Source organism: Teleopsis dalmanni, chromosome 2 (assembly GCF_002237135.1).
Source record: "Teleopsis dalmanni isolate 2A chromosome 2, ASM223713v2, whole genome shotgun sequence".
Taxonomy (NCBI): Eukaryota; Metazoa; Arthropoda; class Insecta; order Diptera; family Diopsidae; genus Teleopsis; species Teleopsis dalmanni.
The window spans coordinates 32274940-32301099 of record NC_051847.1 but is presented as its reverse complement, the minus strand read 5'-3'; the positions used below and the strand labels follow the sequence as shown (position 1 = coordinate 32301099).

General features: G+C 28.1%; 2 protein-coding genes and 4 non-coding genes across 6 annotated transcripts in view; 1 reads left to right on the top strand and 5 right to left on the bottom strand.

The window, feature by feature from the left end:
* The window catches only part of LOC119674276, a 2549-nt gene extending 561 nt beyond the window's left edge, over positions 1–1988 (bottom strand). The window contains exon 1 of the mRNA XM_038085408.1: positions 111–1988. Coding sequence (XP_037941336.1) covers positions 111–1988 — 1878 coding nt within the window. The remainder of the gene's footprint in view (positions 1–110) is intronic.
* A 2453-nt stretch (positions 1989–4441) lies between these two features.
* Positions 4442–6220, bottom strand: LOC119674275. Its single transcript, XM_038085407.1, has one exon. The coding sequence runs from the start codon at positions 6218–6220 to the stop codon at positions 4442–4444; it is 1779 nt and encodes a 592-aa protein (XP_037941335.1).
* A 2836-nt stretch (positions 6221–9056) lies between these two features.
* On the top strand, positions 9057–9128 carry Trnah-gug. The gene has a single exon. It is a non-coding gene; the product is annotated as a tRNA-His (tRNA).
* Positions 9129–9730: 602 nt separating this feature from the next.
* On the bottom strand, positions 9731–9802 carry Trnah-gug. The gene has a single exon. It is a non-coding gene; the product is annotated as a tRNA-His (tRNA).
* Positions 9803–9927: 125 nt separating this feature from the next.
* Positions 9928–9999, bottom strand: Trnah-gug. Its single transcript has one exon. It is a non-coding gene; the product is annotated as a tRNA-His (tRNA).
* Positions 10000–10124: 125 nt separating this feature from the next.
* Trnah-gug lies at positions 10125–10196 on the bottom strand. Its single transcript has one exon. It is a non-coding gene; the product is annotated as a tRNA-His (tRNA).
* Between the last annotated feature and the right edge of the window lie 15964 nt (positions 10197–26160).

The window sequence follows — 26160 nt, the reverse complement described above, 5'->3', positions numbered from 1 at the left end:
AATTAAACTTCTTTTACACATAGCAAAAAAAATTATACTTTTCGTAGTTTTAAAACAATGTTAATATAATAATTCACATTTCATTTATTGAAATATTTTTTTAAAATAACTAAGTATAATTTGATTTTCAACTGCAAATGTGTCTTCATTTTCATAATATAGTCCCATTTCATTTCTAATATAAATACTAAACCAGAAAGTTGTAAGCCTAACCACCAAACGATCCAAATAATTCGAAAGAATCTCGTTGAAAGCGGTATTGCTTCTTCATGTATCGAAAACATTCGAACATACTTCAAACGCAATGCATCTGCAAATGCTGACTCCTCCCAGTGCTTATACAGTCCACATTGACTTGCATACATAATAAAATCTTTCAATGGCGTACTTAGATGTGAATCAAATTGCATAGGGAAAACATGATAGAATGGACCTACACATATTTCCGACAATCGAAATAATGGCTTTTTCAAATATTTTTGCTGTTTATTTAGAAATTTCCAACGGTCCGTTTGCACGCTATACCCAAAACTGGTATTCATGTTGTCGCGGTGCAAATCCAGAACTGCTTTATCCACAATTTGCAATTGTTTTAGAAAACGTTTGTTGAAGCTATTTGGTGAAGCTGCTAACATATTGTATTCAAACTCAACCACCATAACATGTAAATCTTCCGAAATTATATCCTCTACATCAAGAATTTGCTGCGCCTGTGGTGATGTAGTGAGGAAGCTGGCCATCTTCGATATGTACATATTTGATAACATAAAGCCAAACAAAAAGAGCATAACATAAAGAAATCTCATACGTGCGGTGGGAATGAGCAGAATTTTGGTAGGAACTATGCACAGTAAAGAACACAAAGCTTGTAGCATTGAAATACTGAATTCCTTAGGTCCATCAGTTATACACATCCATAGAATAACAGATATATACACCAGAGAGAAAAATATTAAATACCATATTAGTGGTTGGAATGTGCGCATTAAGTAAAGGTTATCAGGAGAACGATTTTTATAGGGCACCATTATACACCAGTCATTAATGCCAATCGGATAACTCCGGCCAATGTCCATATTATACATATCGGTGAAAGAATGGATGCCTATTTCAATTAATTTATCTGCAATATTAGCAATTAATAAGTCGAAATTGGCTGTTTCCAGTTTAGAACTATTAAATGTCGAATCATTTAATGTTGCATTGATGCTCTCTACAAAAGAAACGAATAATTCCAATGAAGTTCCACTTATGATAGTGTTTTTTGTTCCATTTTGTTGTCTATTAAATCCATAAAAGACACGCGGCACATCAAATCTGATGGGTGTATCAACAACATATCCCTTGAAATCAGACATATAATTGATGAAAAAATCCTCTGCAGTCCAGTTTTCCGTTTTGTTAACAATTGTTGGTACGGGATACGGTTCATGAATGAACACATTATTATTTTTAGTCAATAAAATCGTGTTAGTGAATTGATGCTTCCAAATCCATTCATAGGTTAAATGTATACTTTTGGAAAAATTTTTAAAACGCTTGGAACTTGAAAATACATCATCTGAGTCTAGAATGGGAAAGAGTACAAAAATTGTCTTTAACATATGAACGCCTTTTAGACTTTCGGATGCCAATTCCATAATCGGATCAGCAGGTCCTGTAGTAAGTACCAAACATAAAGAAGGAGTACTTAGAAACCCATCCATAAGATAAGCAAACTTCGAACTTCTTATTATAATATTCGGTGCTGTAGGAAAAGCTTTCCAAAAATTATTGAAAAACTTAAGGAACACATAAGAGTGTAAACTTAATTTTTCCGTTATATAAAAGACGAAATTCTTAAATTTATATACATCATGTAGCTCATGCACAATCTCGATAACAAATGATTCGTTTACCCATTTTGGATAAGGTAATGTGCTGTTACGCGAAGAATTTTCATTTGCTCCAACAGATAAAAGTAATAATGCAGTAGTAGCATTTAGCATTATGCATGCTTTAGAATTCCTAAGAAAGCAAACTTACAATGAGTTTCTTGAATTGATGTTGGAACCTTTTAAATGATTGCATTTAGTAGTTAATTGATTTATTGAGTCCTTAACATTGCAAATAAATATTTGATTAAGTATTCTTAAATTACTCGTCAAACAAGCAGACATGAGCGGATTTTTTGTATCAAACAAAATCCTACACATCAGCGAAATTTTTTATTAAATAAAAGAAATAAAAAGAAAAGAAATAAATGGATTATTATAGTACTTCTAAAGATCCAATAAGACCCGTAAGCCCGTTTTGTTGCCGTTAAACTGTATAGGTTTTGAATCATTAATGAGAACTAAAGGGGTTTTTAATAGAAGGTTGTACTGAGTAAAATGTTGAAAAAAGTAAGTACCAACATGCTTAACCTACATTCCATATGTGCTGAATATGGATAAAGCAAAGGTGCAGCCTATTTTTTATTTTTCTCAGAATTGAAAAGTCATTGAAACTGATTTTCAATATCTTACCATACTTTTTTAACCGATATGGAATCATCAGCAAACCCGCTGTAAGCCTGTTATCTCAACAGTTTATCTTAGTAAGATTGTTATGTTTTATTTTGTTTTTCCTTCTTATATTGTTGTTAGCTAATGGATTAAAAAATTTCAAAGATTTAATTAAACAGGTAATAAAGGCTTATATATAATATAAATATCATTACTTAGTTGGTAATTAAAAGCCCTTAAAAGCAACTACCATTAGAAAAAATGTGCCCCTTTCGCAGTCGTTTTAGTTCTTTAATTATATAAACAAAAATTGCAACATTTATTGTTAAATATTTGTAAACCTTTAAATTGATTAATTGCAACAGACATGCACTTTTTCATGCATGTCCTTTATTACCTTAAGTAGTGCAAATAAATCTGAACTGTGTTTTCAGTCATTTTTATTTAAAATTCAAGTTCAAAGCTATGTCAACAGTAAAACTCTTAATTATGACAATAAAAAATAAACATCCGAAACATATATATATAAAAATTGTTTTTTAATTTTTATTACTTTATTTATATTTACTTTTATTAGTTGTACAGTCAGAGTATTGGGATGAATGGAAATGAAAAAAATTGCTCTACAATCAAGACAAGCTACAGGGAAGAGTCTTTTATAAATAATTTCGGAAAATTTTTAAAAAGAAGTCGGAGGTGAGAGTTCTGTTTAAAACAAAATAAATTGAAGCAGTAATTCAACGATTAATATTACAACTAATATTATGAAAGGTCTCTGAGTAGTCGAAAGTTGGGGAGTCTTTAGTTAACATTGTAATAATAGTTCTTGTTTCGGCAGAATTTATAGATGACACGAACAATTGTGAAGCATTCCAAATATTTTCGGCAGACGACTAAAATGCCATAACTGCACACTTTATATATATAATACACTTGTTATAAATTTCTGTGTAATATAACAAATTTTAAATGAAGTAGAATAAAGCTACTAATATACTAATAATAGTACTAATAGTTTTGATACTACATTTATACGAAATAGTACTTAATTGGTGGAAACGTAAAAAAAATGTAAGTCTTTAAAACTGAAGTTAGCAGAACTGTTGACAGTAATAATTAATGTTAGTAACTTTGCTGTTAAAACAAAATCCTCAATAGAATACATGAACAGTAAATTAAATATAAGACTAACTTACAGTTTACATTTAAAGTACGTAAACGAGTATGGAACCCCGGTACGGTCGAATATTCTGCAATATAAAATGTACTTAAATTGTATTTAGTATCTCTGAGTATGCATAACATTTACAATAGAACACACAGATGTATAATAAATTGTATATTTAGGAAAACTACTCTTCCTAAATAGTGAGAAAGCTTTCACATTTTCTGGAATCAATTTCAACTACAAGAAAAAGTTGGTTGTAAATGAAATCGATCTGTAAAGATCAAAAGCGGGATAGATATAAATATATGTATATATATATATATATATATATATGTAAACCTTGATATGTTCCTTCTCGGCATACATCTCCTCATCACTGATAAACAGTATTAATAATAATATATATATTATATATATATATTAGTATTATAATATAAATTTCTTTTATACTTCGTGTAGAGATAAGTTAAATATTTAAAATTATTATAAAAAAAAATGCAATTTTCTTATTAATCACATCTTTCTATGAACCGTATAGAAAGTAATTATTATTTAATAATAATATTTAAAAAAGAAGTAATATATTTCATACTTTTAAAATTGTTTTACAAATAATTAAAAATAATACCATACTAAAAATAAAATTAAATAACAATCTTTTTACTAACTTACTACTATTATTATTACGAAAAACAAAAATAATATAGTTTTTTATTTAATTGAAAATTTTATTAAGATAAAGAAACAATTTTGATTAATAATATTAACTTGACAATATAAAAATATTCTAAAAATTTACATCTGATATATGTAAAACTTTATTGGACTTCTGATAAGTTCTTCTTCGATGTACATAAATCTCCAAAACAAATGTTAAAATTGCTACAGTCCAACCAACACCCACTAAACACCAAGCTAATCGTAAACTATTTAAATCCAATGCTTTAAGTGGTAAGATATTATCAATTAAACGTACATAGCCCGCCTTAAGTGCATCCTTAAAATCAGCCACTAGCCAATAACGATCCAAACCGGCCATTTGTACATCCATTAAGAATTGTGTCATAGGATGTTCAAAATGTGAATCGGTTCGCATAGGAAACGCTATACGTGGCGTACCGAAACATATATGAGAATATCGATAAATGGGTTTATTAGCATATTGCTGTTGAAGTGATAGAAATATCCAACGTTCCTCAGTAAAAGGATATGAATATGTTGTGTTGAAGTTTAATAAATGAGATACTTGTACGCTGGCATTTACAGGCACTATCAGAGGTTCCACTTTTTTTCCTAGATGCGTTGGAATTTGTTCTAGCAGCAAGTTCGTTTCATAATATTTTGCTAATATAAGTGACTTTGTAGCAATTAGATCCTCAAAGGAATCCACCTGCTTACCAACCAAAAATGTCGTGAAGAAACTTCCCAGCAAATTACTATACCAAGTTGTTATGAAAAAACCCAGAATTGCCAACTGCAAATAAATGCATAAGTAAGGAAGTTTAGGTAGATTTATGCGATATACGGATGATAGAAATGTTAACTGAGCAATGCTTTCCAAAAATGCACGCGAGAAACGATCAGACAATTTACGATCACGTAATAGCACAGGACTAGACCAAGTTAATATAAATGCAACATAGACAAAAGCTAATACTATCAACAACCACGTGCTCAAATGAAATGGTCGCACTAAATACATATAACGTGGGATCTCATTTTTCACTGGAACTATGAGGCAGTTCTTCAATATATACAAAGAGTAACTCATAATGCCTTCATTATCGCTTATACCAGTGTATGGATGCATAGTAATTTCTAATTGGTGTGTGCTTAATAGATATTTAATATGTGTCATATTCACACTGGTTGTGATGGATCGTTTAGCCTGTGGGTTCGTTATGTGCAGAGTTGCATTTAAGCGACGTAAAAAGTTTTTAAAAATTCTGTATGCAAATCCTTTTATATGTAGTTTTCCTTTCGAATCTTTTATGCAAAATATACGCGGTACATCATTTTCCACCGGCGTTGATACAGTGTAGCCCCGTAAATTTGTGCTTAAAGTTGGAAATATATCTTCACTGCCTAAACTGATCGATGAGATTTTTAATTGCGGAAATGGTGTGTAATTGAAAATGGTTGCATTATTAAAAACAATAACTTGCAGAAATTGCATATCCCATAATCTCAAAAACATTTGGTTCATGAAATTTTTATCATACGATACATCCTTCAGCACAACTAATAGTTTTGTTCGACGTAGTCTACGCAAACGTCTATCTACGATCCGCCAAATTTTATCTGTGCTTGACTCACAGAACACAATGCTGAGCAATTCATCATTCACATAATTTCGCAATAAATTCCATACATTATCTTTTGCCTCTCTTGTAAAAATAATTTGTGTTGAACTGATTTGCTCATTTAGGAACTCCTGAAAGCTATTTAAAGCGATAGAATCAACATCTCTTCCCACAAACACTGGAATATTAGTAAAGTTATGAAAGTGTCGTACATGTCGTATAATTTCTTTAAGATTATCAAAATTATAAGCGCCAATTTGCATCGTTGTATACAGTAGCAGGTATAAGCACCAAAATTTTGTACACATCTTATGGCAAAGCTGAGATTTATACAAAATATATGAAAAGAAATTTCACTGCTTATATAGGAGTTAAGGTATTCATTTGAAATTAATTATAATTAAATGAGAAAGTTCTAATGCCTTACAGCTGACATTAATTTAGTTAGTAAAATTATTTATCTACTTTCGATTGCATAAAATTGACTAGTCTAGAAAACAAACTAATTACCCAATTATCAAAATGAATTAGTTAATTCTTATTCGAAACATGAAAATTAAATTAATAAACTTAACGTAGGTAATTGATAAATTTATTAAAAAGAATTTTGATTGAGAGTCTTTTGTGATTATTAAGATAAATTAGATAATAGAAAATAGTTTATGGTATAACTTAAAAAGACATCAAACATTTTTATACCATATAACATTGAAAAAATTGACAAATAATTTATTTAATGATTTAATATGTGTGGTTTTCAATTGATTGTTGTCAATATTTCATATCAATGTAAAGGCTAATAATTGCAACAAATTTACATAATTTAATTAAAAAAATCAATGCGTTATTCATTAATTTTTTATAACTCCTCATATTATTGGGTTCGTTTCTATTATTCTATTATAACTATATAATATAGAACTATATTCCTGATTTTGAGTTTTCTTTTAAATAACAACAAAAACATAATATACATAATGTGATCAAAAAGTTACCATCATCAGATCTTGTATCTCCCACTGGAGCATAGGGCTTTGAAAAGTTATGAGAAGGTTTGATTTGTTCGAAATATATTACTTGAATCTTTAATTTTAATTCCATTAATTACTATGATGCACTTATGTCACAGTTTGAGAAATACTGTAAGAATGAACTTTTGATATAGTTTTGAACTCGCTCTATGATTTTGAATAATGTTTAAAAGAATGGCGCAGAATTCCATATCTGGAGAATGAGTCAGTTACAGCATTATCGTTTCATTTTAAAATATATTCGTAAAAATTCTTCAATTAGCAAGCATAAATGGTTTAAATGCTTTGTATTTGATAAATGTGTAAGGACATGTCATCTTCAATTTTTTTCTTCAATTTTTATGAGAGCATTTGTACCATTCTTAAAGATATGGTTGTGGCAAAATATTATAAAAAAGCCCGACTTTAACATTCTAAATATTTCGATAAACTTAATTCCGTTTTTAAAACAAAATTTTACACATTCTCTATGATCAGATATATTAATAAGTCTTACTTATGCACTTGGCACACAATAAGCGAGATCGCAGCCTAAACTTTATTTACAAGATTAAAAGTCTACAAGATAAAATTTTCAAAAATAACTTTTTAATTACACCTTGTATATCAACAAATAAAAAAATTTAATAATAAATAAATTTTAAACTATTTATAAGCTCATAAAAAAGCTACTAAATTTTATTTCAAATCACAACTCTGCCTTAAAATTGTACTCGTATTATAATTTTATCACCATCGGAAATAATAATAGATCATTCAGAAACTTTACTATAAACCTCATTTTCAGTTTTACATGCTTTTTATGTTTGTGTATTACTTTAATAATAGTTATATATATTTACATAAAGTAATATATTGTAATTGAAATAGGTTTGTTATAACACATCCAATTCAAAGTTTCCTCTAAATACAACTGCTTTTAAATCGCGTGAATATGAACTGCAATATTACATTCTATTAAATTATAAAATGCATATTTATTTATAATTAAGAAAATATTTAACATTTATGAACACGAAATCCTGCATATGTTGAACAAAAGTGTTTGCCTTACACTAACTATTAAATTGCTGTAATTAGCAAACACTTTTTATGACTTCATTTAATTCTAGTAAATTAGTAGCAGTTAAAAAATATTTAATTAAAAACAAAATTAAATCTATTCAGTTTAATGGGTGATTCAGTAGTGGTTCCTTTATTTAACGTTATTCATAGAACTTACAAATACTAGAAATTAATTTGGAAATCACCGAACTCTTCACAATTTTTATACAAATACATGAACAATCTTATACTAGTAGGTGCTGAATCTGAATCTGATGAGACATTCTTCGTAAGAGAATATTTTGGTGCAATACACTATTTAGAAAAGTTACAGTAGTTTGGGCATCATTCTTTCTTTCTGAGAAAGAAAAACTTGGGCTCCCAATATAGCAGAAGCACTATAATCTTTATAAATTTTTGAGTTTATTGTATTCAAATTATCTTCTATTTTACGTTATGAATAAATTTCGGAAAAATAGTGAAACTAAAGGATGTTATTTTATCAATATCTAGTTTGTGACAATATTTTAAAAAATATGATTTAAAACATTATAATACATAACGTAGACACCTCTGTATCTGAAGTTTTTTTATATTATATTATCGCAACTTTTCTTTGGAAATATTAATTATAAATGCATTAAAAATATACGGCGCGACAAAGGATGACACACGTCTGTAATGGCCAACTAAGTAAGTAAGTACTAAACATTAAAATTGTGTATTTTTTTCCCGACATAATATTAGAAGTTATCATCATCACAATCTTTTAAGTTATTTGTTGGTGAGCAAGAAATAGTAAATAACATATAAACAAATAGTAACAAATAAAATAAACCAAAAAAAAATAATTTAATATATTTGGCACTGTATCTATATGGCCTTTCACTTTTCCATTTATAAAATGTAGCGTTTAAATTTTAGTTGGAAATAGAAAATATGTAGATTTAGACATAAAAAAAATTAAGATTAAAGCATTTTAAAGTTTAGTCTAATTTCATCTAATTTACCAACGTCCCCAATAGCCGTGATCGTCTAGTGGTTAGGACCCTACGTTGTGGCCGTAGTAACCCAGGTTCGAATCCTGGTCACGGCAATGTTGTAACAAACATTGTCACGGAAGGGACTTTTTTTCGAGCTTATTATAATTTAAATAATTATTAAATTATTTTAGTTTTAATAATCTCATTTATTAATTATTTATTTATATAATATTAATTGTTTTATTTTTGTTATATTATAAATAATTTAAACAAAGTGAATTGTAGAGGAGATATAAATTTATTTAAATTCAAATAAATAATTATTAAACTAAACATCTAATAGAAAATTTATTTTTAATAGAAACAAATATATATATTCTTTTGAAAATTTTATGATTAGTTTTTTCAACATTTGTTATAAGTAAACATCTTCCTTACAAAGAAGTTCAATTTTAAAAACCTGAACTTTAAAACAGAATAAATTTAAAATTCTGAAAAGAACTCCTTTAGATATTCAAAACAATATATACTTTCATATTTATTGAAATAAATATATAAATACTTTTATTTATAAAGTACAAATTACAAAAACCAAATCAAATATATATAAAAATGTATGTCGTTGAATTAACATAGTTTAATAGTAACTTAACTAATAATATAATTGCAGCGAAATAAAATAATGCCTCCAACCGTGACAATGTTTATTACACATTGCCGTGACCAGGATTCGAACCTGGGTTACTACGGCCACAACGTAGGGTCCTAACCACTAGACGATCACGGCTACTTGGAAGCTTGATCTATGCACTTATTTCTAAGTCTATCTACTTCAATTCGCCTTAGTATAAGGAAACATATTACTGGCAAAATAAAATAATGCTTCCAACCGTGACAATGTTTATTACACATTGCCGTGACCAGGATTCGAACCTGGGTTACTACGGCCACAACGTAGGGTCCTAACCACTAGACGATCACGGCTACTTGGAAGCTTGGCTTATGCACTTATTTCTAAGTCTATCTACTTCAATTCGCCTTAGTATAAGGAAACATATTACTGGCAAAATAAAATAATGCCTCCAACCGTGACAATGTTTGTTACACATTGCCGTGACCAGGATTCGAACCTGGGTTACTACGGCCACAACGTAGGGTCCTAACCACTAGACGATCACGGCTACTTGGAAGCTTGGTTTATGCACTTATTTCTAAGTCTATCTATTTCAATTCCGTCTTAGTATAAGCAAACGTATTACAGACATACCCAAATAATTGTAACAATAAGAAACCAAAATTTAAGTCACTAACATATATCCATTAGTTAACATGTCTAACCCCCATCCATTCATAAAAAGTAATATAGATAACTCCAACTTGTTTTAACAATACTGAATCATTGTTAAAGCCACTAAACCAATCTATATTTAGATACGAAAATATATGAAATAATTAGATATGATATCATTATTATATATTTATAATATCATTATTTACCTAACTAAACAGGCACTTGATGCTAAAACTAGTAACGAAAACCACTAAGTGACTATAAGGACACTGGACATATTACACGTTCACTCACAATCTTTGTTTAGGTACGGAAATATATAATGTATAATAAAATTTTGTATGAAACCTTGATATTCATGTATGCATGTATGTATATATACTTAATAATATAATGTATATACTAATTTAACAAATAACACTCAATAAAGACCATCTAAGTGGTGACAGGAATACTCACCATCAGACTCAATCGAATACCATATTTACAATGCTTTATTAAGTAATGATTGAAAAAACACTTGTTATTAATCAAATGTTTCTTTTTTATTTATTAATTTTCAAACATTATATGTAAAGGTAATTGTACATATATTGTAACTAACATCATCATAAACCTCAAGATAGAAAAATGTTTAAACGTAGTTAGTAGAGGAGAAGGAAATCATTAATATCGGTACAGCTCTGAAACTCAAAGTTAACACAGTTGTATTTTCATGTGACAAATAATGTAAAAGTCCTATTGATTTAAAAATAAACTTACAGTAACGGATGTAAGTGAGCCCGTCTTCTATTAGATGGACTACCACTTATCTATCTATGAGGTTTCTAAATAAAATCGTTTTTTTTTATTGGATATTCGGTATAAACAAAATAAACGTATTGTAACGTATTTAAAATCAAATTTTAAAAACATGTTTTCGAATCAGAATAAATATTAAATTTTATACTAACATCAGCTTCCCAGAAATAGTTGTAATTATCAACTAGCAAACCAAAAATTTATAATTATAAGCTAGCGTTTACTGTATTAACGCTTGAATGAAAAAGCAGGTTCGAATTATTTTTCTTATTTTGAAGCTAAAAGTATTTCAGGTTTTCTTTCTAACGTTTATTGCCACTTACTTTCTCATTGCAGCAACTACTTCGCTTTGTTAAACATTTAAATATAACCCATTATAATTATTTTTGAATATTTTTGTGAAAGCAAAAGATCAAAAAAAGATTGAATTACTAAATTCATATTTCACATTTTTTGTTGCTTCAAATAAAAATAGTGTGCTCTCTTATAAAAGTACAAATTTATGAAAAACTATATAATAATCTCAAATTATTTAATTTATATAATGTGGAACCAAAATCAATATTTTTTTAATGAATCTGTTTACTAAATTCATCACATAAGCTGTCATTACCATGGTGCCCCGACTCTATAAGTGCCTAGAGTAACTATCTTTATTAATCTTCTATGCATGCAGTTTAATAAATTCTATTTACAATAATTTTGTTTCCGATTTAAAAACCTTATATATAAACTTAATTTTCCAACCAAAAAAAATAAAAAAATTGGGGTAATATTTATTGGAGTGACGACTAATTAGTCACTACTTAATGCAGATATATATTACACATATTTATGTAAAAACAATGTTAAAAATGTGCAATTTAAATGAAATGTTTATAATAATTTAGTTTCCCGATTAGAGTAGTTTATATAACGCCATGGTACCCGTTAATTTATATACCAATGGCATTTTATTCTTCTCTCGATAAAATAATCTTGCAACACATCATTATGAAAAACGAAACTTCGGTATATGATCATGATATCAAACCAATAAATTCCATTGAAAATATTGTAAAATTAATTAAAAATGGGAGAACCACCACAGTGTTCACTTAACAGAAAAAGTGTTCTCCTAAAGTAAAATATCTGTTTTTCTAAAGTAATTTAAAGGGATTTCAAATATGATAATTACACCTCGAAAAAGTTGAACCCGAAAGCTGGGAGAGAGATAAGTAAATTGTTAGACATTATTTTTTATGATCCTTTCGATATCGAGCTCTACAATAAGAAATTCTTTGATATAAGGACTCAAAAGGCACAAACTCTAAAAAAAATATTTGTGACAAAACCTTGTTTACATTTAAAAACAAAGCTTAAGTTTGTTGAAAACTTTATCAGGAAATCTTAGACAATTTCACGATATATTTTGTGGACAGTTAAGACAAAAGTTGGTGAAGACATAGAATAACAATAGATTCTATTGTTTGATTGTATGCATTTAAAAACAAAGTTTAAACAAAGCTGAAAACTTTATCACTAAACCTAAGACTATTTCACAATATATTTTGTGGACGGTTAAGACAAAAGTTGATGAACACATGAAATAACAATAGATAAGACATCCTCCTAAGCATGATGTGGTTTAAAATTAACATAATACTATATAGCGTTTTTATAGCCTCATAAAATTCAGATTTATAAAGCAAGTAATTATGATCCATGTGCTTGAGAAGTGCCCGGCACTGAAGCACAAGCGGAAGAAACACCTAGGAATGTATTTCATGGATCATAAGGATCTAAGACTAGGAAAGATAGGCTCTATATTGTCTTTCATTAAACAATTGGGATTGGAGAAACACTGTAACCGCAGTGCACTATCCATTTTTTCAAAAATTATAATAATAATAATTTCTATTTAAAATAAAAACCATATATTTTATATATAACAACATTTTTAATTACATTTTTTCTCTAAATTTAAATTAGAATATTATTGGAATATTATTTGAATTTTATTTAATTTATTACCTTATATATTTCACGTTTGTACTTAAATAAATATATCACTGCACATATTATATGTTAATAAGTGCAGAACGTCAAACGGAGTTGTGGGCATTGATATGCTAAATTCAGAACCTAATATTTATCGATATATTTAAAAATTCTGGTGGTTCAATATTTAACTTTTAAAAACATTAAGAAAATATCTGCAATTTTTTTTTTTTTTTGTTAGGTTTATGTATTATTTCCTTATTATTTTAAGAATAATTTTCACAAAACGAATTTTTCATCTACTTTTTTCTACGAAAAAATCTCAAAAAATTTGTAACATACTTATGAATAAATGATTTTTATTTCTATGGGTGAGTTGGGATTCAGTAAAATATTAATAACAGTTTAAAAATATATTTTTTAAAATACAAATTTAAAAAAAATTAAATTTTTTGAAATCATCGTTAAAATTATATACAATAAGAAAATTCTTAACTTTTTTATTTTAATTTTTTTATATTTATATTTTATTAAATCATTAAATTTTTTATACGTGTTTATTAGATTTATTATATTTATTTATTATTAAACATTTATTTACTGTTAATTTTATTAATGTGTTTTGTTTCGTTCCACAAAATTCTGAAACTATCGACATGACGAACAATCGATAAGTATTAGCTTCTAAATATCAATGCCCACAACTCCGTTTGACGTTTCGCACTTATTCGCAAAATTATTCTTTTCATTTTAAATTGTGCAAATTTAATATATTATATATATATTTATATTTTTATTTATATATTTATATATATTGATTATTTATATATATTGATATAATGAAATAGAAACGGAAAAAAGTAATCTACTTACTTTGTTTTATTGCCGGCAACATAAAACCTCCGTGAGATTCTATTAAGATTCTTATTGCACTTGATTTGTTATGTATGTATGTTTGTTTGTATAAAGATTTATATTACACTTACTGATTACATTGTTTCACTTATACTTTATAATTAATTTTCACTTATTCGTGTAACAATTTAAAATTTTTATTAATATTTTATTAAAGAATTATAATTATGCGTATAAGTATATTTTTAACTTCATTCACATTCATTTTATTCACATATTCGCGTATGTAATACACAGAAAGGTAACGGAATTTCAAGCTTACATGTTAAGACATTCCTTTTAATTTAGGCATAGAAGCCGTTCTAAACAATTTTTTTATTTCTCACTTTCTCCTTTGTAAACATATGCTATAGTTACAATTATATTTATTAATTATTTTTAAATTTAATTATTGTAAACTATTAAATAATAATTTCCTTTAAAAATTCAAGTACACAACATAAAAAACTACACGATCAGTCGTCCGTTACTTGGGATTTATTACTAATTAAAATTCTCAACACATGCACACATTTGTTACAAATAAAACAAAAGGAATGCAGACATTTTTTTGTCGGAGACATTTTTTAAAAACTCTTCCCTTCATATAAGGGAATTTTAATAAAAATCTCAATGGCTTCGAACGATGATTGCAAACATATTTCTAAGCGCATGCAAAATGATATCATTAAGTGTGCTCGGATATTATTATTACTAAATTGTTTTAAAATGTTGCATCAAAAAAAAGTATTTTTATTTCTAAACACACATGTCAACTGTACTATACTAATAAGTATATTAGATAGATATATTAGATATGTCGCCATAGATTCGCCATTACTGACATATACGAAGACATAAAGCACTAACTCGTAGCCTATGCTCATAGTACTAATTTGTTATTGTAATGCAAATTGCTATAAATATACTGATATACACTGTGAATGCGTGATTTAAAATAAAAACAGTATAAAAAGAAAAAGTTACTTTGCACTTGTTATATTGGTTTATTGTATTGGGATATTTTAAGGTGTTCCTTGGATGCATAAAAAGCAACAAAAAAGATTTCACTGAATTTGTTTTAAATGAAATCAATGTACAGCGGCTAAAATGTTATTATGACACAATTTGGAAAAAAGATCAAATGTTAAAGAAAAAGAAATATTAAATAAATTAAACTAATAAAAAATAATTAATTAATTCAAATTATATAATTATGAACAATTACGATGGTTTTAATATATTTTTTAAAAAGCATTTATACTTGGTAAAAAATAATAAACAATTAAAACCAATACCTTTCCATTATAGTATAAAATACTGAAGGCATTGATATATAAATATAGAATTTGTTTAATTTACCTTTTACCTTTTACCTTTTAGGAAATTGGACCACTATAAAACTAGACCAAAACGTCTAAGCTCATTCGTTTTGTATAAAATTAAATTTGCTTAGAACAACTATGACAAAGCTTCATATCAATATTATGTTGTCTAATAGGTAGAAACTAGTCCGTTAGCACTTATTAGGTTTGACTAGGTTACGTTTGCACTTATTAGTCAAGACTGACCTTTTTGAAGAAATTGTTAAAAATTGCAAACAACGCAAATGATAATATATGACAAAATTTTATTAATATAAGTTCAACAATATCAGGTACATTCATTTTAACACTTATAAATCATCACTTTACTTCGACAATCCGGACACTTAATTATTTGGAATTCGAGTTAATATGGACATCGCACATATCTTCATTGCGATTTCTTTAGTCTGGACAAATGAAAATATTTTCTGATAGATTCGGAACCAAACATTTATTATAAAAATATAAACAATAGAGTCGATTCTACTACACAGATTTGTTAATTTGTTAATTGTTTCTATTGAATATAATTGTAAAATTAATTTTGTGATCTTATATAGATAGACACAACTAATGTGTTAGTTGAATACTATATTAAATATAAATAATAGTTTTTAAATTAATGTTATACAAAATATCTTTATAATACTGACAGTTCGCATAATCTGTAGAACCCAACTCTTCTAATTATTGAGAGCCTGACATAGTTTCCTTATTATGACAACAAAAACAAATACAGAAAAAAAATTAGAAAAATCATTATTCAGTCCTCAAATTAATAATTCAGTCATTAAAATAATATCATATAGTCCTTTTCAATATTGCCTCATATTTTAAGCCAATATAACGAGTAATCCTTATTATTATTGTATCATTCTTCTTAAGTGAGTTGGTATCGACGTAAAACAAAACTGATTCATCCATTCTTGAAGTTACTCTCTTGAAGTTACTAACCACTTGGTTATTTTTACACCCACCAAATTACAAATATAAGTTTAGGACTATAGTGCAATTTTAAATACACTGATCAATTATAAATTATCCAACGTTATACGTGAATATCCAAGTATCCAACGTTATATAGAATTACCCGGAGATGAGCGTTTTAATACAGTCAAACTCAAAGTACCATTTTGCAAAGAAAAGGTTCGACTTATAGAGAGTTCGAATTGGAGAATTTTTTTATTTTTTTTTATTTAGAAACTAGAATTACATTTTAAGATATTTATTTCTTTATTTGAAATCAAATATAGCACAGAAGATGTAATAAAGTTAAATATTTAGAAATTAGGGTTTGAGAACTCAATTTTTTTTCTTATTTTCATAAAAAGAGATTCCAATTTATTCAAAGTCTTTTAGTGATGATCAGTTGTAGTATCATTATTTGCAAAAAAAAATTAAGAATTTTGACTGAGTCTTCTACTTCATTCTTGGAATGCTGCTGTACAATTTCATCCCCCGAACCCTCATCATTACTTTCGGCTCCGCTTAGAAACGAATCCACAATAATGAGATAGAGCTATAATGGTCAATCGTCATCTGTAGGAAATCTTTATGTGCAAATTTCATTGTCAAGCTCAATATAATATAATGATTGTAGCAGCATTGGAAGTTATTTTATTTACTTTACTTTTACATCATTTCACAGTCTTCATCAATGTTATTCCAGAAAATTAAAGGAATTTCGTCGTGTTCGTCCAATTTAAAAAAATTGGCCAAATCCAACTTTTTAAAAGCAGTGTGCTACCGATTGACTACCGTTTGCCTGACTACCTGGGACTGGCATTTGCAGAAAGAAGCAATATAAGAAAGAAAAAATTGGTAAATTTGGTTTGGAAAAAGGGACTTTCCCTAACACTGAAATACTTAAAACAAAAATTCGACTTTCCCATATTCCTATTGGCACGTGACAAAATATTTATTCGAGCTATAAAGAAATTCAAGTTATAGAAGTTCGAGTTAAGGAAGCAGAATTGTATGTAATTTGCTCTATAAAACCCTGTTGCACTCTATAGTTCGAGTTATAGAGAAATTCGATTTATAGAAGTTTGAATTATAGAAGTTTGATTGTATATACTCCACTATATTTTAAACATAATAATTACGTTTATATATTATTTAAAGAACCATACTGCCAAACATTCTGTTTCACAACACCTTTATACAAAAGTTCAAATCTCACAGCTGTGGTTTTATTGAAATATCACGCGTTATTTGTATTAAAATATCTAATAAACAATATTTGCATTTTATGAAATTGAAATTGAATATTACACCTATAAAATTGAATGTCGTCAACATATGTCGCTAAGACTTCAATATCAAATTGACGTCACGTTTATTGATATCACGAAAATAAATAAAATTTTAGTCAGGAAAGGGTTAAAATATACTACTCACCTATTGACAGCTTTAAATAAATCTGTAGGTACTTTTTTTTGTATATAAAAAAATTGTGAAAAACTGAAGGAAAAATTGAAATGGTTGCAACATTAAATATAATTTTACAGGAAAAAATTTGAATGTAATTAAATAGTGAAATAAAAACTTTATCTATTAAGGTTAAACAAAAATGGATGTCAACGTTTAACCATATTAACAAAACGAAAATATTTAATTGCTTGTATTCCTTCGGGAAGAATTTGAACATGGTACATAACATTCATTTATTTATTCATTTATTTTTTTTTAAATAAACCGCTTTTCCTTCGCTCTATAAAAGCCCAAGCCTACAATTTTGAAATTAAGTAGTAAATAATCAGTGGCATAAAATTATTGAATCATAACTTCAGTAAAATATGAAATTAAAATATATTGTCTTCAGTGGATTTTTACTTAGTATTCTTTGTCCATCAACACAATGGAGTAAAAGATTTTTGGAGTCATTTCTGGTACCGATGAAACGATTCGTTGAATGGCAAGAATTAGCTTGGTTCATAAGTCCTCACTTAAAAACGGAAGATGTTGAATATTTAGATGAATTTATCAAAGAACTGGGTATGATGATGGGTTGCACTCAATTTGTTTTTTCCAATAATACGGATATTAAATTATTGCATACAGACTCAAAAGTAACAATTATGAGCATGGTTTTCGTTACTAATTTTGATGATCCTATATTGGAGGTACACAGTAAAGTATTATTGGGCCGTCACTTTCTATTTACAATTCTTATCATTGCACAAAAACTCACGGACATTAGTATGATCGAACGTATCTGTTGGGATTTATATAAACGTAACTTCGTTAATATACTAATCTACTTTCAACTAATGGATGGTAAAAATCAACTCTATGGTTATAACATATATCCAAAGTATGAAATAGAAAATCGCACAGAAATTGAACGTATTTTTCGTGCACAATATAAAAAAACTATAGCAGGTGTACCGAGTGTAGACGGCTATGCGTATGTCACTCCAATACGTCAAGACTTACCAAGAGTCTTTAAATATAAGGAACGGGATGGGAATGAAGTTATACTTGGGTCAACTTATCGTCTATTTTCCTTGTTCGTGAATTATTCTAATGGTACTATAAAAGAGTTGGATATGCCAAAAGATGTATTAGGCGGCCAGGTTGTAGATATGAAAGCAGTTTTAAATTTAGTGCGCGAAAAGGAAATTGATTTTTCAGCACATGCATATGCGCTCTTTATGCCAGATGACGAAATTGATAAAAGTTATCCGATTAAAGTAGTAAAATGGTGTTTAATGGTGCCATTGCATAATAGTGTTTCAACATATTTTTATCCAGTACAACCCTTCGATTGGATAGTTTGGATAATTGTTATAATTTTGTTCTTCATTCTAAATATTGTAGATTTTCTTTGGATATATGTTAGACAAAGAGAGCACAAGGAAAAGAAAAATGTTTTTATATTCTATAGTAATATTCTTTTGGATAATTTTTGCTATATTATTAATATAGCAACAGCAAAAAATATAAATGCGCCAGCAATAATACGTTTCCTTTTCCTGGTAACTATATTTTTTCATGGCTTCTTCCTTTCAGCTAACTATACTTCGTTTTTGGGAAGTTTTCTTACTGTAAGCCTCTTTCGAGATCAAATAAATACCATCGATGATATTGTGGCAGCTCAATTAAATATTATGATTATAGACTATGAATTAGAGTTTTTATTATCTGTTGGTTATGAATTGACTCCAGCTTTGGAAAAGTTAATCAAACCCGTAGACGCAGCTACTTTCAATGAACATCAATCCACGCTAAATACAAGTTATGCCTACTTTGTAACAGATGACAAATGGAGTTTTCTACAACAAGAGCAATCCCATCTCAAACAAGGTATTTTCAAATTCTCTGACATCTGCTTTGGTTCCTATCATATGGCTTTCCCACTGCAAACTGATTCGCCAACTTGGCGCAATTTAAAGTATTACATTATACACGTTCATTCATCTGGATTATTAGATCTTTATGAAAAAACTGTTTTTCAATCTGCGGTTCATGCTGGTTACATACAAAGAATATCAGAAGTGAGTGAATACACCTCAGCCGGAATACAGCACTTGGCTTTCGTTTTTGTTATGATGGGCACAATGTATATGATTGGATTCATAATATTTCTTATTGAGTTATACTGGAAACGTAAAAGTATCTTAAAAAATCAGTAATGATTAAAAATAATACAAATTATAGGACGGATTTATAAAAAATAATTGTTTATAAGATAGGAGTTAGGAGTTTCTGAAGTTATTATGCAAATAAAATCGTTAATATAAATATGTGACTATAACTTATAACTTTTATTTTAAATTATAATAGTACTCCGCGATTAATAAGATCTAATGTATCATCCTGAAAATAATATTTTTTACTATATCTACTTTATGGAGGTAAAGGCTGTTGATGACCCTTCCATTGTTCTTAAGTTTAAGGTTAAGCTTCACAAACTCTTTTACTTTAATCAGAATAAAATTCAGCTAGCTAGCTGAAGCACGATATATATGGAATGACATCTATAGAGTAGCACCAAATAAATTCAGATTCAGAAGAATTTTGAGATCCTAATGCCCCACTGAGGGAAGTGAATAATTATAGTAATTAGCCATGCTTGTTATGATCGTTCTTTAAATTCAATTGAAGTCAGGGCACTTTTTGATTTAAAGTTATTTAATTATAGATGGAATTTATTAGGCGCTATCAGTTTAATAGGATAGTACATTAGACAGAAAGCATCACAAAGTTTGTATAATTTCCGAAACGTCAACGTAATCACCTAGAATATGATGTATGAACATTTTATTTATATGAATACTGAATATCTTTGTAATATTTTCCTACTAAATTGCACCGTTCATAGACACACGTTTCCTTTCTAATATCACTTTAAATATTAAGTTGTGTTTCTTAAACTATGTACAGCGTTACTCGTGAGCATAAAATTTTCTTAATATTTAGAAAGGAAATTTTTTCCGCAAAACGATCTTTGAAATTTTTCTTTATCATAGTATTCTATAAGCGTTTGCCATCTGGATGTTTAGTTAATAGTCGTACTCCTTTCCAATTATGCAAACATTTTTCATATTTCAATTGGAACAGATATTCTTCTTTATATACAATGTAGATAGTTTACAGATTTATATATCAGCTGCTTGAATAGATAAACTTTTATTGAAAGTATTACTAATTATTGCATTATTTTGTTGTGATCAGTAAAATGTTAAATTTAGACTTATCCAAAATGAAGTCATCTATTTTTTCTATGCTAAAGTAATCAATAAAAAAGTATGTGTAAACTGCAAGGTTCAGATTGTCAAGTATTTCGTTGGGTTCTGCTGAACAGTATTTTACATATATTTTTTATTGACGATATTAATAAATGGTGTTCTGTTGAGGTCTATTAACCAGTATGTTAGAAATCCCATTAACTACTTTAAAAAGTTATTATTTGTAATGCCTTTGTATAGATCTCAACGTTTTGGGACTTAGACTGATAACCAGACAACCAATTAATGAAGTTCCTTTGGTAGTTTCAAAAAGTTTCGAAGAATGCCAATCTAGACATTTGTTGGAGACACGTGAAAGAAAGTATATGGCACATTTATTTTCTTAGTTGTGAGTTCAATTCCGATTGAAAATAAATAATAAATTGAGAATATTTACTTTTTAAAGAAAGTATACTGTAATAAAAACTATTAGATTTTATGTGTTCAACAAATACAAAAGTTTATTAAAATTATTGAAAAAAGTTTCAGTTGCAAGAACGAAACATGCATTAAGAGTTTTAGATTTATAGTGTATTGTAGTCTTTTTTATTATAGTTGTTGAAAGAATTTTTTATAAAGAATACAAAAGTTTTCTAATCACTAATATCAAATCAATATATTGATTTCTTATTAAGTTAGTAACCAATCAGTTATTGGCACCAATATGCGTGTTTAAATGGCGTTTAAATGCGTGTCACAAAAATATTACGGTCCTAATACTGTTACCAAATATTTGGTTTTGCAAATTTAGTAGAATTTTGATTCGTCTACGAAAAAGATGTACTACAAAAAATTAACAAGAAGTGCCAGAATATGGCTAAGAGAACAACGTCAAGAAATACAAATAATAAGAGCCAGAGCTAAAGAAAAAAGTGAGTTCGCATTATAAATATTTCTACTTTTGTGATCTACAAATAAAATATTTTAATAAAAATTATTCCTTTATATTTCAGTTTCCTTCAAATATATCATCGGTCCTACCACTGAGTCGAAAATTGCATTTGGTACCACTCTACACCGTGAAACATTGCTTAAAGACACAAAGAACTTATCTCCGTTTATGAGAAAACCTATAGATGAAAATAGGAATTATCCAGCACCGTGGGAATATTCACCTATTATTCCCAAACAAAATAAAGTAGTTTCAATTTAAAGTTATACTATAACGTAATTTAAAATCTATTTTTTTTTACTGTAGTATATTTCAAAGAAAGGTCTCTCAGCATTCGCAAACACGGTCGCACAAATATCAATAAATGACAAATCTCTTATTCCCTCTGTTGGCGAGTATAATATTGAAATAATAAAACCAATCAGACAATCTGCAAAACCCTTCAGTGTAGGTGCAAAAAGATCAAAAAATGTTAAATTTTGCTCTCCAGGGTAATTATTAAGCATATCTTATCTAATCTATTGTAACTTTTTATTACCACAATACATATCTTTATTTTATAGGCCTGGCACTTATACAGTTCAAAAAATATTTCAGAAACAAATTCCATGTGAAAAATTTGGTAATGCTAGATATCACGAACCGGTAATAAAAACAATTTGCACACCGAAGAATAACTCAAAATGTAGTAGATGTCTTCAGACTGGTCTTGACGAATATTTTCACAATTTCTCCAATAACTTAGATTTGTGTTATTTTTGTTTGACAAAATCGCAAAAGAGATTAACTAAGTCCAAAAATTATTTTTTACATAGACGCATAAATCGTGAGCTTGGAAGTTATGTTCCTGTACGTTATTGCCAATTCTTCCACAATCATAATGGAACCACCGCTGCCATACAAACTATGAGCAAATCGCTATTTAGAAGGAAAATAAAAGTCGAAAACTATTTACAATCATTTGTTGAAAATACAAGCAATTAAATCAGATATTAACAATTGCTTTAAGTTTAAATTAAATAAATTTCAACATTTTTGAAACCTATACTAAAAATAAATAAATAATTAAAAGTCGAATTTAACTTTTTAGAAAATATTTACTTTGAGGAACTGACGGAATTAATGCATAATTGATTTTATAAAACATATCAGAATTAATATCAAGACCCGAAGGTTCACACGTAATGGTTAAAGAAGTTGAGCTTATTCCTTCCCCGTATTTAACTTCTTAGAAAATATTTACTTTGAGGAACTGACAGAATTAATGCGCAATTGATTTTATAAAACATATTAGATTTAGTATTAAGACCCGAAAGTTCACAAATAGTGGTTAAAGTAGTTGAACTTATTCCTTCTCCAATGGTATGCGAATTAGCTAGTAGCTACAGACGTTCGTAAGTCTCAATATAAATTGTCTCAAAATATAACTATTATTTTAATGATATGGATAAAAACTTAATTTAAAATAATACTGTTGTTGTTTTTTAAGTTCTTAATGGACAATATTTTCTTCTTAACAACATTTACTTACATTAAGACTGAAAAGTTTTCGGAAATTCTCATTTAAAATTCGCGCGCTGTATATTTTTCGATATTTTAAGTTTATGTAGTTTAGCAGCACTGTCCTTAATTACTATGCCAAAAATGAGCGCGATCTGTCAGACAGTTCGTTTACGGCAGCTGTTGAAACCAGTTCACCTCAATAGTGCGTTGCGAAATGTCTTCGACGGTCGTACGACCGTCCTGAAAGGCTTTGTACCACTCATAAACTTGAGTTTTCGATAAAACTGATTTCCCCATAAGCCTTTTGTAGCATTCGCAACGATTTCTGCACACCGAAATTTCGTTCGAAACACAAAATTGATGCAAACTCTTTGTTCAATATTTTTTTCCATTGTTTTTTTCGCAACGCACTACTGAGGTGAACTGGTTTCAACAGCTGCCGTAAACGAACTGTCTGACAGATCGCGCTCATTTTGCATAGTAATTGTCCTTAATTTCTGCCAAACTACATAAACTTAAAATATCGAAAAATATACAGCGCGCGAATTTTAAATGAGAATTTCCGAAAACTTTTCGGTCTTAATGTATATCCATACTTGCGCTTACGCGAAGTCATACTTTATAACAATAATTAAAAACTATAACAATGACAGAGAAAATAATAGCTCCATTAAAGTTGTAAAACAATTATTTCTATATAGAGCATTTTCAATGTACAAAACTAATATCAACATTGTAGCATAGTACGAGTATAGTACGAGTATAGTACGAGTTGTATTCTCCACATATAAAGTCATATTACAGAAATCAGACGGAACTCATCAGTAAATCAGAAGTAAAGTTACTGGCAATTTAACTATCGATATAGCATTACCATATTAACAAGGTAGATCTGGATGAGATAATAAAACTTTAGCTCCACTTGTAGAGAGATGAGACTTGTAGTTAAATTTTTGCTAACTATCCAACTTTTACCAGAATCAGATTATGTTATACATTACTGATAATAATTGTCAACTTAAAGATAAAGACACCGTACGATTCCAGTATAAATTAGAACGACGATATTCACGTATTTTGTTTAACTAATCACTTGAAAATTCTTAACAGCTTGAAAATCGTAGGAATTCACAATATTCATTGAAGAACTTGTTAGAGAGGTACTCATACGTATATATCCATGTATGTAATATAGTTTATACTAACAAAAATTGTTAGCACCTTGGACACTTCATATACTTAAAGTGAAAAGACGTAATTTGTCAAAATATTTATAAAGGAGTGAAGAAAACATCGGACACCTCACTAAAATCTATGTAGTAGTGTTTCTGTCTAGTCAGTCTGTCTAGTTCTTGTTTTAATTCTAACAATTTGAATGTGAAACTTCATTCAGCATCTAATTGGCATATTATCGAAATTAAGACAGGTTATTTCGATGAGAGCCCATGCATCGATAATATTCAAGAAAATCGGTATATTATGTTTGCAGTAAAAACATTATAAAAGAACTAAAAATAGATTAACCAAAAATTTAAACTTTTGAAGCTGGGTACTTTATGCACTTAGAGAAAAAACATGTTATGGAACGAATTTTTATAATCATTATTGAAACAGAATTAAATCCAGTGTTTTTTAAAACCTACGTATGAAGATGGTTTTGGTCAAAAAACGATGAACCTTTGCAAATACTGAGAAAGACTACAATAAAGATATTCTAAAAAATTTGGTAGATATTATTAATTATGGGCTATTATCGCTTAAACAATTGTTAAGAATCCCTATGAGCAAGTCTGATCAAACCATTCTTGGTTTGAATAACTTGATTATTATTTATAATTAATGCGGGGGGAATGCAAGAGTATCGTCTTGCTGTTTTATCTTTAGTTATCACAAGCAAAGTTAAAATACTTAAAAACACTACAATTTGAAAATTTGAAGAATCTCTCAGGATAAGAACTTTAAATCTTAAAAAAATTTTTCATATCTTACATAACACCAACTACAAATATAGAAAAAAGTTGGTTTTGCTAGACACTAATAGCTTTATATGTGGCTATGGGCAGACAAATTAACCTAACCTTTCCCAAATCCACTATATCATATAATATTTTTGATGCATTTTCGATCCGGATTTAAAAATAGACTTTAGTAGAATCACTTATTTTAAGAAACTTTTTAATGCTGATATAGCTTACGTCTTAAGACGTCAAGATTTAAAGTTGTTATATTTTAACATCTAGGCTTGATAATGTAACTAAATGTATATAGAGTATATGATTAAAGTGAAACCCTGAAGATATAATAAAACAATATTCAATGTATAACTCATTGGTATTTCTTTTGAAAACTAATTTATTTTATTTATTTATCTATTAATTTATTTATTAATTAATTTATTTATTTATATCATACATATTGATATCATAAATATATAATAGTTATATATGTTTATTTGCTAATTTTGAAATGAATGAATGAATGAATGATTCTCTTATTTAATTGTATTTTCTGAATTGATTAGAAATATAATTATATATTAATAAAATGTAATGAACTCGTGTTCACAATATGACATAACAACCATAAAATGTCCAAAATTGACTTCCTCTTTTTCTTCTCTATTTTTATTTGTCCACACTAAGGAATAGTCCATTCTCAATAACGCATTTTATATTGCCAAGTATA

Bases quoted from the DNA above. Each gene is read 5' to 3' on its own strand.
- LOC119674275 (XM_038085407.1), bottom strand. From the start codon at position 6,220: ATGCAAATTGGCGCTTATAATTTTGATAATCTTAAAGAAATTATACGA.